This window comes from Glandiceps talaboti, chromosome 1 (genome assembly GCF_964340395.1).
Source record: "Glandiceps talaboti chromosome 1, keGlaTala1.1, whole genome shotgun sequence".
Taxonomy (NCBI): domain Eukaryota; kingdom Metazoa; phylum Hemichordata; class Enteropneusta; family Spengelidae; genus Glandiceps; species Glandiceps talaboti.
Window position 1 is genome coordinate 17,275,227 of NC_135549.1, and position 13,935 is coordinate 17,289,161.

At 34.9% G+C, this 13,935-nt stretch overlaps 1 protein-coding gene across 1 annotated transcript in view; it reads right to left on the minus strand.

Annotated features, from left to right (window-relative positions):
- The window catches only part of LOC144439860 (endoplasmin-like), a 31,200-nt gene extending 17,386 nt beyond the window's left edge, over positions 1 to 13,814 (minus strand). Inside the window, exons 1-16 of the mRNA XM_078129099.1 lie at positions 13,614 to 13,814; positions 11,270 to 11,372; positions 10,847 to 10,988; positions 10,163 to 10,279; positions 9,710 to 9,835; positions 9,108 to 9,313; positions 8,845 to 8,956; positions 8,175 to 8,277; positions 7,683 to 7,794; positions 6,948 to 7,137; positions 6,266 to 6,436; positions 5,352 to 5,594; positions 4,513 to 4,758; positions 1,919 to 2,055; positions 1,206 to 1,440; positions 569 to 706 (exon numbers count right to left, since the gene is read on the minus strand). Coding sequence (XP_077985225.1) covers positions 569 to 706; positions 1,206 to 1,440; positions 1,919 to 2,055; positions 4,513 to 4,758; positions 5,352 to 5,594; positions 6,266 to 6,436; positions 6,948 to 7,137; positions 7,683 to 7,794; positions 8,175 to 8,277; positions 8,845 to 8,956; positions 9,108 to 9,313; positions 9,710 to 9,835; positions 10,163 to 10,279; positions 10,847 to 10,988; positions 11,270 to 11,372; positions 13,614 to 13,665 — 2,433 coding nt within the window. The 5' untranslated portion in view covers positions 13,666 to 13,814. The remainder of the gene's footprint in view (positions 1 to 568; positions 707 to 1,205; positions 1,441 to 1,918; positions 2,056 to 4,512; positions 4,759 to 5,351; positions 5,595 to 6,265; positions 6,437 to 6,947; positions 7,138 to 7,682; positions 7,795 to 8,174; positions 8,278 to 8,844; positions 8,957 to 9,107; positions 9,314 to 9,709; positions 9,836 to 10,162; positions 10,280 to 10,846; positions 10,989 to 11,269; positions 11,373 to 13,613) is intronic.
- Positions 13,815 to 13,935: the final 121 nt, after the last annotated feature.

A 13,935-nucleotide genomic window follows, 5' to 3' on the forward strand; every position in this document is an offset into this window, starting at 1 on the left:
ATGGTTTGACGTTCTTCTACCGCAAGATGTTGCACTTTTTTAAAAATAAAAGATGGCAGTCAGTTGATGTGTTTTAAAGTTCATCATGGCTTTCCTCTGTTGCATCCTGTGAAGAGAGATAGTGAAATATTATTAGACATGTTGGTTGGAAAAAAAAGTAATACAATGACTGAATATAGAGTAGTTATTATGATGTGAGTATGTGGTAACATTTTCTTTCAGGTAATAAGATGTCATGTAATTCAACTAACGTGCCAAGTCATGTGTGTATAAGCGCACGGAACACAAATCATGGTGTCAAGCAAGAAATCACAGGTTGCGTCTAAAATGCAAAAAATTAGTACAATTCTATTTCAGGTAAAGGCAGCCGTATGATTATGAAATGAAAGTATCACCAACATGTACATATACACCTAAACATACTTTTTAACAATTTATTAACTGACTGACCATTTTTAAATTTTAAATGACTGACTCATCATTTTGAAGGTTTTACAATGAGAAACATGTAATTAAGTACGAGTGCCCTGTCCCTGAACAGGAATTGATGTCATGTATTTCAACTTACATCAGTTTGCGGTGTGTCTTCTTCATCTTTGATAACTTCAAGTTCCTCCTCCTCCTCTTCTTCTTCCTCCTCCTCATCTGAAATTTCTTCATCTTCCTCCTCTTCATCCTCCTCAATATCTTCAGGCCATTCTTCAACCTGATACAATGAAATAGTATAGTGTTATTAAAATGTCGATAACTGGGTGGATGTAAACAACCCTGCCTCATTGAATGTCAGTGACTCTTGATAGTTAAACTATGGGCCACAGGTGCAACTGGCACAGACATAAATAGAAAGCATACAAGTTGAACCAAACACATGGCTTTTCTATTCTGAAATCTGAATATGCCAAATTTAAACGATCATATTTTCACCTAATGATTTTTTGGACTACTGATACACATAGAGTATTGCAAAGTAGAGAATCTATTGCCGCTGGAAAAGAAGACAAAACTTGTAACTCCTTCAGTTGTTGCCAGTTAAAGAATGGGAAGGGAGAATCTGGGGTACAATGGCAGATTTAATACCACTTTTTTTGCAAATTTTAAGGCGTTTTGAATGTGATTTTCATATTATCAGAGGATACGTCTTAGAAATTACAAGAAATTACACATTGCTGAAATACGAGTTAACATGTCTTGAATCTCATTCTTACCTTTGCTTCTGGGTCGATATCTAAACTGAGTTTCAACATTCTTTCTATTCTGCCAGCAAATGATGCAGAGTCTTCCAACTGATAGCCTGATCTAAGTACGGCTGTTTCAAACAAGAGTCCAGCAAGATCTTTGGCTGTCTGGTCTTCTTCATCTGCCTCAATCTTAGCCTTCAATTCTTTGACCAATGGATGACGTGGGTTCACTTCAAGGATCTTCTTCTGACCAGAGTAGTAACTGTAAGAAATAACAAATGTTAAGAAATTAGTTCTATTATCTGCTCTGCTAGCTTGCTACATTAGCACTTTATAGGAGATTTTGCCATTCATGTAATAGTCTTATTTCTAAATTGATTTAGAAATGAACAAGGACAAGTTCTCTTTCCTTGCAACCTATCTCAACCAAAGAAGGCCACTGCAATGACTTTGATGAGCATCATGCGTTTAATTTCAGTGAGGTGAAATTGGTCTTGAAAAGTAAAAGCTGTACAGAAGCCAAGCTAAAGGTCTATCTAGTCATACAACTGTTCTTGTCAAACCATACATGTCTCTACTCCTAATATACTGTGTTTAGTGTTTTTAATTAATCCAGTCAAATTCAGTTTACTTTCCCTATTTGTAACAAGGTCTGCTTATAAAAATTTGCCTGTTGCTGGTTGTACAAATGGTGTACTACGCTTGTACTGATTTGTGCTTGGCACAACTTGTTAGCTTACCTTGACTGTGTGTCTTTAGCCTGTGCATAGGCCTGGGCTTTCATAATACGTTCCATGTTTCCAGACCAACCATAGGAACTTGCTACCAAAGCACATGGAGAATCTGTCAAACGTTGAGAGACAACGGCTTCCTTGATCTGTTCAGGAAAAAAGATTGCAAAAAATTACATTTCAGAACTACAACATAATATTTTATACAAGCGACCTATCGGTCAGAATAGCTCCGCTGTTTTTTTTTTTAATTTAATTTTTTATTTTGGTGACATGTAGAAGTGGTTCAGGTCTTCACTATGCAGTTTTGTTTTAGCGATGCAATAAAGTGGTTAGTGGTTTCATATGATGTCTTACTATAAAACACATTTTACACAGAAGTTGGTAATGTATTGTACTTTTATACCATAGTCACCATTTTATAACAGAAATCTACTGTTATGAAAAATTGCACAAAATCTCAGGGAAAAAATGACTGGGAAATACACACAAGAAAAAGAAAAAAAGAGGATTTTGAGGTTGGCTATAAATAATTCCAGTGTCTTACAGCTGTAACCCTGGAAAATTTTAATGATGAATGAAATAAACTAGGGATCTAAAATAATTTTGAGGCAATTTGAATTTCAATTTTCTAACAAATTTACAAAGTCAACAACATTCAACTTGTACTAGTTGTGGTAGATATATATAGGGAAGAAATGTATTAATCGCCATCTTAGTTTCCGTACGGCGACAATCTCAAGTTAAGTACCCGGAAGAGAGTCATTTTCAGCCATACGTTACAGTGGTAACACTCGTTCATGTTCGGTTACCTTTCACAAAGAAAACACAACGAAATGGTTGAAATGATCTTTTTTTTTATTTCTTTTCATCACAACAACAAAATCTGCGTGATTGATCAAAAGTGTTGTAAACTAAACCAGAAAGAATTATCGGACTGGCTAAACTTCCCGATGAACTGGAGTAAGGTCCTACTACTTCCAAGTAAGCCTCGATAGTACTATAGTACGTGAGAAAATCGTCTCAAACTAGCGATACAACTTTCAAAATATAACTTGACATGTCTTCATTTGTTAGAGTTATACAATTCAAGACGGGTTTTCACTCGAAAACAACAATTCTGTGAATAATGACACTCTGAACGCAGCGATTTCTCGGACGATGTTACCACTGTAACGTATAGCTGACAACGACTTGCTTCCGGGTTAGTCCCTCGTGCATACGATTGTCGGCGATTAATACATACATCGTCTGATATTTTAATTCACAGTGTTTCTTGTGACCGGCGCCTGTCAGCAGACTCTGCCATTTTTTTCATCATTCCATTGTATTTAAACCTTGTACTTGACATTTCGCAATATTTATAATTCTCAACAAAATACCTCAACATGCCTCACTTCGCTCGTACTCAAAGCAGCCCCGCGCGGTATGATCACTGACACTGATGACATGATGAGAGAGAACCTTTTCGGATTTACATGTAAAACGGGGAAAGATACGCAAAACATAATGCAAAGTCTGAAGCCAAATTAAAGTTGTAATTATTTTAATTATTTTTACTTGCCAAATATTTGCATTTTGGAAAGGCAAGACACGTTCATGTCGTTTAACTTTACATGTGAACTGTCGGCCATAACTTCAACCGCATGTCTGGCATGCCCTTCCTTACGCAAGTTGTCTGAATTCTGGTTCACTGTCATTCCAAATTGCACGACAATATAGAATTAACCACAAGTTACATGTTATCTGAAAACATCACACTTTTATAGTGGGTCTGAAGTGTGATTTTAGTGAGTACCAAGAACGTCCTGTGTTGATACTCAAGATGCTTGCTGTGGAAAATCGCTCGGTCAAATGAGGTCACCTTCAGCTTCTGGTCGAATCAGGATAGAGTATGCAAATGAGGATGTTGCGGACTGATTTGAAGTGTACAACCCTGTTTCGAACAAACGCTTGTCATTTGGGCGCCCAATGCGTAGAATTATGACTATAGCACATATTACATTGCTTGTTTGACGTCAATAGTGTCTTTTGAAAAGTGGCAGTTTACTTAAAGTCTCGTCGACTGATTTCCAATATGGCGTCGGTCATTATGCTCATTAACATATTCATTTTTTTTTCAAATTACAAAAAAAAAATCATAAAAAATAAAAATGAGGATGTGCTGACTTGAAATTAACAAATCTGAGTAAGCTACCCCCTGCGCATCAACACGCCAGATATCAAAGCAATCTAATAAGAGGTTTTCAAGGAGTTGATGAAAATGACATTTTATGAAAAAAAATCATAAAAAATTTAAAATGGCACAGATCAACTTGGCATGAACAAATCTGAATAGCCTCCCCCCAGGGAACATGCACACCAAATATCGAAGAATTCCGACTGTCACTTCCAGAGTAGATAGTAAAAATATAAAAGTTTGACGGACACCTATGATTCACTCTACTCTCTATACCTCAATACCCACCTATACCTAAAGCTACGCTTTCAGCTTTCGCTGACAGCGGAGCTAATAAAGGATGGAAACAATATTTGGAAAAGTTTGTCACAAGATGGAAACAAGCATTCTACAACATGTGAATAAGCCCAAACTCCCATCTTACCTTATCATTGAGAGCACTGTCCTTCAGCCATTTCAGAAGTGGTTCATATTCTTTTTCAACTTCTTCACGTCTTTCTTTGGCTTTCTCAGACTCGTCCAATTTAAGACCTTCCTTGGCCACGTTTTGGAATTTTTTACCATCATATTCTGGTAGTGATTGGATACAGTATTCATCTACTGCTTCTGTTAAATACAGTACTTCATAACCCTTCTTTAGTAATCTTTCAACAAATGGAGATTTCTCAACCTGAAATATTAAAAATATTTGAGGACTTTAGTTTTATTCCATTTGACGACAGCGACCTTTCTTTCCCATAAATCCTTGCAGGAAATCCTCAAAATGACTGAATACATGCAAAGTGCAATCGGGCTTCTTTACAAGATTTCTGAGGTGCTATTTTTTCACTTAAAATAATATGCAAGTTGACAGCAGTAATTAAAAGTGTACTAAAAGCAGAAATAAATCTGACTGGATTTTCCATATTACAGTATCACTGAGCTGTAATTTTGAAGTAATTCTGAAAAACAGGAAATCTACACTGAGAGTAATAGTAGTACACCAGGGCCTATGTAATACAAAATTCATTTGCAATCATAACAAATATAACAAGTTTATTTAATTCATTATCTTGGTAAACTAATTATTACTTTTAATATGAGTTATATTTCAAAACTAGAATAATATTTTTTAACTTTAAATGTGAAAACACATATGTAGCATACCAAATTATAACACAATGCATATACGATATGTGGATGCCACGTTCAATTTCTAACAATTACAAATGTAATTTTGACACAAACAATTGACAATATAAAGTCATAATATTTCAAACAAACCTCTTGTCTGCTTGTACCAGCCATGAAATAAATATGTTCTTGTTTCTCTTTCATTCTTTCTACATAGTCAGCAAGGCCTGTAAACTCTGTGTCTGAGTTGGAGGAGAAGAATCGGACCAATTTTGCAAGACGGGTTCTGTTGGAATGATCTTCAATGATTCCAAGTTTAATGTTGGTACCAAACTCCTTCCAGAATTTCTCTTTGAAGTCTTCTGGATCCATTTTCTTGATCATATCCAGAGTCTACAGAAAACATTGAAGAGATTCACAACTGTTATATTAAGGTACGATGAGTCTTAGGAATCAACATCCCTGAAAATCACAAGTTATTAAAATCTCTCCTACCTTTGTCACTTGAAAACTACTTCTTGTTGAAATAATCAAAGAAATTTGAGGTTCATCGTCTTGTTTTCAAGGAAATCAACATATCGTTTATTTTTCCCATAGAGTTAACATGCTACCGGTATTTGGCAGCCATTTTGGATTCTAAAATGGCTTAAAGTTTGACATCATTTTGACACAGATTTCAAATATTTGTACAATGACCCCTAATCTTTTTAATTCTAACTTGAGAATGGGTTGGCGTTTTCTTGAACAACATAACTGCAAAAGTTTGAGTTTTATTTCAATGGTGCCTACTACATGAAAGACCAAACATGATATGATATCAACTGCAAGTGTACCAGTAGCTTTGAATGGTTATTTGTTTTTTCAAAATACACCCAACATATTTTCTGTTCCAATTTCTTTAACATCAAAGTTGAAAGTTGACACCTTATGGCTATCTTCTCCAACTTTCAAGATTAACCCCAGGAGACAATGGAATTATGCTTATGTTGAACAGATTTTATTCTACTGTATTTTTATCTCGGTGATATGAAAATCTGTCGTGTTTTTTGTCATAAATTTCTTACCTTTCTGACAAGTTTCTTCTTGATGACTTTCAATAGTTTGTGTTGTTGAAGTGTTTCACGAGATACATTCAATGGCAGATCATCAGAGTCTACAATACCTCTGACAAAGTTCAGATATTTTGGCATCATGTCTTCAAAGTCATCGGTGATAAAGACACGACGGACATACATCTGTAAACACACAATATGAAGAAAATTATTATCATCTGAAACCCAGAAGAAAGTTGGTACATAAATTCACAATTCACTTTCTTGTTAAGACACCATCTCTTGGAATTACAATCCTTATGTATTGCCAAATTTACTACCGAGCACAAGTTGATTTTTATCCACTTGCTAGACTGTGATAAAAATTCAACTTTATGACCAAAAATGTTCAACTGCTTGGCAGATCAAATGACTTACACAGGTTATAACAAGCAGTTCAAAGTATTTTAGCATTAGGCTTTTGATCTGTCTTGGTCTGATGATCCCCATCAGTATGACAAATTACAGTTACACCTGACCACTAGGTGGCAGTATGATCTGTCTTGGTCCAATGATCCTCATCAGAATGACAGATTACCGTTATGGCTGACCACTAGAAACAATACATCCTTCTCACCTCTATACACTATTTATACGACTACTTTTAACATGAAAGGATCTAGAACTAATGATCGATACAGATATAGATTAATACCTTAATGAAATCGGTTTTCTTTCCGTAGTCTTGGAACATTCCGGTTGGTGCACCCTTGGGAACATACAGGATGGATCTGAATGTGACTTCTCCTTCAGCTGTGAAATGAGTTTTAGCCAGAGGTTCATCAAACTCCTTGGTAAACTGCTTGTAGAAATCTGTATATTCTTCGTCTGTGATTTCTTTAGGACTGAAGAAAAATAAAGACAAATTGGGGGAAAATCAGATTACGTTTAAGTAAATGATGACACTACCAACGTAACATAACAACAATCTAACCATGATGTGTTGGATTCTTGAATCTAAAGAGTAGTATTATTCATAATCATTCTCACTAATTCAACAATGATATGAAAGGTCAAAAAATGACTTACTTTGAAATCTAATGAAATGCCTTGTATTAAACTCATTAAGTTGTCCATACATTAAGTTCGAAGTGTGACAATTTTTTCATCCTTTTTTAACTAATCAAGTGACATCGATGATGCAACTATCTTGGGGATATGTCATTATATAACAGCGAATTTATTACAACCAAAAATGTGGTTTCCTTGCTTTGGAGTCATATTTTGTAGTAGTCCCAATCTATATTTACCTAGACGAATTTCCATGTTTTTTATTTACAACAAAGTATATCTCATCTAATCTAGAATAGTTTGGCTAAATCACCTGACCTTCTTCAGCTTATATTGTACATGAGTTTATCATTCTATCGATAACAAACTTGAGACTTACTTTCTAGTCCAGATAGGTTTGTTAGCATTCATTAATTCCCAGTCCCATGTGGTCTTTTCTACTTGTTTAGTTTTAGGTTTTTCTTCTTCTTCCTCTTCTTCAACTGTAGCGTCTATAGTTATCAGGAAATACAACAATTAGTTACATTATTACATCATCAAGACAAGTAATGGACTGTAAAATCTACCAGAGTAGCTTTGGCATAATATTATACTACGGTTCCTCATCAAAATTGTGGAAACATAGGAAATAATCAAGTTTAAGATTTTCTTTTCAACAGCTACCTGGGATTAAACAGAGAATTAACAAGAAGATTTCTGATGTTTTTGTCTGTACTATAAATATGATGCCATATTAGGTACAATTACAATAAGTGAACTTCATTTGTTTATGACAAAACCCCCTTCCCTCCCCATAAACAAACGTTTGCATTTACTACTGAGTACATTTTTTTGAAATCTATACTTTCGTTGAAATCTAAAAGACACTCACCATCTTCATCTGTTTCTTCCTTATCTTCTTCAGCTGCCTCATCTTCTGCAGCTTCCTCCTCTGCTGCCTCATCCTCATCAAGTGGTTCATCTACCATTTCAGTCTGGACGGTAAAACACAGGTAAAATGTCATCATTTAGAAATTAAAATGAATATTATATGACATGGGACCTTTTTATAAGGTTCAGTACGACTGATTAGAAAAACCATGGAACAATATATTTGTTAACTGAATTGCTACTGCTTATAGTATCATTACCCATACTTTCCAGTAAGAACCTTGTTATGGCTTCACAGCACTCCTACCTTAAAAAGAGGAACCTACCACGCTATCAGTGCCTGTATTTTGTTTGTGTAATTCAGAACAATAACCTTTGTGTTGTGTTACCCAATTGAAACTTTATAGTCTTTCTGGTTTGATAGTATATGTTGATAAATTTAATCCACAATGACTCAAAACATTTGTATTACAGTAAGTTACAGTGTAACATTTGTTCATTCTTCTGATAGGACTTATTCTCAAACTATTGTTACTAAACACACACTTATACAGTAGCTAGTGTGTTGCTGCTACTGTACTCATATATGCACTGTTGTTAGTGTTAGTCACAATCACAGCTGTCTTTGTATTAAATCAATTTTGAAACTTTGTGATTTTGTTCTGACTTACCTTGCTAGCCCAGAGATAAATTGGGAAATTGATAAATTGACTGTATTTCTTGACAAGATCTTTAATGGTGTCTGGTTCCAAGAAATCGTAGGCTTCTTCCTTCAGTAACAAACTGTAAAAAAGACAAAGAGAGAGACGTTACTTTCAGCAAAGATTTGTAAACACCCTTGTGTAAATGTACACATTTTTTGAATTATTGTTCTCCAAAAGTAATATTTGAAGTCAAATTGATAACTGAAACACTTCATTCAATATATTCCTACCTGACAGTTGTTCCACGTTTCAGTGTATCACCACGTGGATCCTCAGTGACTGAGAATTCACTAGCATCAGATTCCCATATGTACTGTGAGTCAGCATTGTTTTTGGATGTTACAATGACTCTTTCTGACACCAAGAATGAAGAGTAGAAACCAACACCAAACTGACCAATCATGTCACTCATATCAGTTTGTGATTGGGCCTTTTCCTGTAGAACAAACAAACAAACAAACAAACAACACATCTATTACATCTACTACCACAAGTACTACATTTAATATATAAAATATTTGCATGAGGTAGTTCCTATGGTAACACTAAGAGTACAACAGTTGCAGATCATTTATCATTTTCATTTTCTTGTAATATCTTTATGTAAACTTTTACATTTCCTTCACTTATGATATCAAATAGAACTTGTCATCAGTCAAGTTATGTCACAACTAACCATATCATAAAATAATTAAACACAGGATACACGACGTGTGCGCACGCACACACACACACACACACACACACACACACACACACACACACACACACACAGCCATTTTACAAATAACAAGGGTATTTATTGACATCATGAGATGATGTATAAACTTACAGCCATAGTGTTAAGGAATTCACTGGTACCAGACTTGGCAATGGTTCCGAGATTTTTCACAAGCTCTTGTTTTGTCATACCAATACCAGTATCTGTTACATGCAACATGTGATTCTCTTTGTCAGCCTAGGGAGATATAAGATATACATGATTATAAGCTTTGCATTACACAGTGATATATCATATATTGCCTGTATATTAGTCTGTAAGTTACACCATGTCTGGGCTCCCTCACACATCAGTAAACCTATTAGGTGCAGTTCTCACATAAAAGTAGATATTTCAGAAAACTAATTTCATTTAAGTATGTGAAAATTCCCATGTACTTTACAAGCTGTTACCACAAATCTGAAATAAAACACCACTGGTAACAATTTAGGAGTAATTTCTTTTATAAAAATATCCAGATCTCACTCAGAAAATATCAAACAACATCAAAGTTGCATCTCGTACCTTTATCCTAATCACAAGTTCTTCCGTTGCACCTAATGCATCAGAATCAGTCAGTGACAATAGACGAATCTTATCCAAAGCATCTGAAGAGTTGGAGATCAATTCACGAAGGAAAATCTGTGAACAGAAGAAAGCAAACATTCTTATTACTAGTATTCCACCTGGATTATTCTTACCTGACAACAAAGCCCGGCAAAAAATCTACTTTTTAAAACATTTTTTCACAATTTTGAAAACAAAACAGTGCAGTACTACACTAGTTTCCAAGTATAATTTCTTACAACTCCATGTATACTTTCTTGCAGATATATTGCAGTTTACTTCTACTCTAATATACATCCATGTAACACCACTTTCTACACAAGTAACAAGTTTGAGCAGGGTACTGTACATTACTCCAGTCATATTGCAGACTGGACATGACAGATTTTGTAGGTACATGTACATAGTACATAATAGCCTACCTCGTACCTGTAGTCTAGAAGGACTAACACTACAACACTAGCTCAGCTATCTTAACAGATATTTCAAATATTTGAATTTTTGCTTGTCCGTTCAGACTATAGGTAGGCTAAAGCACATAATAAAATCTGCATTTTCAATAAAACTAGGGATACCCATACCATCCCTTCCTCAACTGATAAATGGAATCCTCAAAATGAAGATGGAAGATTTCATATTTACCTCTTTGTTTTTGTAGAGAGAATTGATGATAAGTTTCATCATTCTGTCTACTTCTGCTTCAAATACATGTTTTTCTGCTTTTTCTCGTAATTCTTTCACTTGAGCCACACTGAGGCCATCCAGTTTGATGGCTTCTTCTTCCCTGTTGATACAAAAAGAAATCCAGATATTTAACTTCAAAATTATGAAGATTTCTCAGTCTTCAGATATCAAGCGCTGGTAATATCCCTGGCTACACCTGTTGAGTAAAATACTCTAAGTACTTTTCCTGAACAGCATGGTTTTAATTTACTTTATACGCTTGTTCAGTGTGTCAGGACCTCTAAATTACAGGAACCCTTACTAATATTTCTATCTGCACAGCAGTTTATTATAGTGCTGTAAATTTTACTATTGTCTACTACAACTAGATACAAACTGTACCTTTGCACAACTTCATCGTCTGTTTTTGATGCATCACGACTGCTTCCAATATCATCTTCAACAGTAACTTCACCATCATCAGTATCGTCTGCCAAGACACAACCTGAATGGAAAAAGAGAAGAGAAGTTAGTAACATGCAGTTTTTGATTGACTGTGTGAAGATTTTCTACCATCTATAATAAGTTACACTATTTTCACAATTTGTACACAACATCCAAAATTCAGCAAGTTTATGACAAAGAAAATGCAAATTCCAATAGATATGTTTCCAGATTCGACTCAATTTGAACAAATGAAAATTCATACACTGTTACTGTGGCCACGAATACATGAATCAATCAGTCATGAACAGTTGTGTCTGATTGCCAGTTACTGGTAGGATGCGATATAAATAGATACAAGTTTGTAGAAATCTAACCCTCACTGTGATGTCATCAGGTCAGAGGGTCAGAGACTAGTGATGCCATTGTGTCAGGTCACTCATAAATAACTAAATACCAGTATTTTAAAGGAACAAATCATACAACACAGATACCTATAGTGACTACCTTTTCTCTCAAGGCAATACCTATACTACCATGTGTAGAATTTCATGCAAGTTAGGGAGCCTCCTCCCTTAAATATCTCATGGACCTAGTGACCGTCTACTATCTAAAGATAACTGATCATTCACAACTGAATATTCATAGGTAAGTAAGAGCATGTTCCAAACTTGTTTCACTCCTCTCGCTCTGTGGACACCTTTAACTGGAATGAGTTCAGTTACAGTATAAAAGTAGTAACAAACTAATATTCAAACGTTCCATTGAAATAGTCGAAGACTCATGACAACCAACACTTTTTCTCCAAGTGCAAGACAAATGCTAAAAGCAATTATAATGCTGTAGGCAACTGATCAACTACTATTAGTATTACCAGCACCACAGGCTACCTACCAATCAACCAGAAATACTGTAACTACCTTATCTTAGCAAAATTATTGAGTATTTCATGTATAACAGTTCATGCTTGTTAATGAACAAATTCATATCTTTATGGTTGACACCTGTTATATAGTTCATTGGCAAGATAACAATAGGTTATAATTATTGGTGGGTTTATTAAATATTCATTAACTTCATTCAGTGGAATAGTATACTAAAGACTGGAAGGAAAAATTACAAGCTGTTGTAATTTAGTAAATTTGTCCAAAATCTATTGGCTGGTTATAATTGTAATATCAAGTAGATGGTGACCTCATCATTGACCACGTGTACTAAAAAGTATGCTTCAAATAGTAACTATAATTACAAACATCTACCAGCAAATTGATAGTTATGGTGTGTGTGGTTTGCTGAATTGATTAATTTTGGAGATTGATGTTTTTGTCTACACCATTCAATCATAAAATTACTATATGACTATCTCATCTGAAACTGAAACTCACATATATATATATATATATATATATATATATATATATATATATATATATATATATATATATACAACTGTATATATGTGATAGTGTACTATGGATAGGAAACAAATTATTTTGAATTTAAACATTCTGCACTGTACAAATATTTGTAGTCATGTCTGTGATGTACCAAATTAATATTTCAAAGTAAATAAGTGAGATGAGGTGCACAAAGCATGGTAATTATCAATATCAGATACATATATCAGGCAGCAGTAATTAATCATAAGTCTACTACTACTACTACTACTACCACCATCAACACCACCACTACTACCTACACTAATTTTAGGTGTTCTGACTGCACCCAATAGATGTCCAGTACAAGAATATTTTTCAATAAGCAAATAATTCATAAAATGTGAATCTTGATATGCATTTCTCTTATTATTATTTTTGCTAGGATAGTAGGATTAATAAAACTCAGTCATTCGATTCTTTTGATCATTTGCCACCAAATTTACAATACATGGTATGTACACTGTAGTGGGACAAGTCTAGTACTTCTACTAGTGGGAACTTGTAAAGCTACGTGTACAAACATTAGGTTGGTCCGTTTTAGCGGAGTGACACGTTCACTTAAAATTATAGTCGAATTTTATCAACATAAAAAAAAGAAGACAACAAAAGTCAATACAAGATGAACTTCCACAGGTGAATACATGCTATTTTGTACCCCAACTGAAAAGTAGGCATGGCCATTCACTGAAAGATTTGCAGAGCAAAATTCAGTTCTCTACCACTTCCGCGTGTACATGTGTGGTGCACCGCTCTACCGGTGTCCTTGTTGTACAAGTTGTAATGGAGCACATGTCCTCACACACGCCCCATCATCATCATGTAGCAAGACATACATTACAAAATATTGGTAATAGTTCACTTACTTGACGCAAGAAGTAGGCCAAATAGCCCTAATAAAAAAAGCTTGGTCTTCATCTTGCCTTGCTCAGTCTCTGAATCTAGAAATCTGACGGAGTACCTGCAGCTGACTGAATCAACAAGGAAATCCCTGCCTGTTTAGGGAATACCAGGCACGTTCTAGACCAATGAGAAAGTACCGCGTATGCCCATGTGATCGAAATTGACGAATGAGAAAATTCCAAATCATTAAAACCTGGTCCAGAGCGTGGCCTACTCTGATTGGCTAACAAAGTAACCTGGGTCACCTGTGTCATATGTATGTCATTTGGGTCATGAAATTATGTA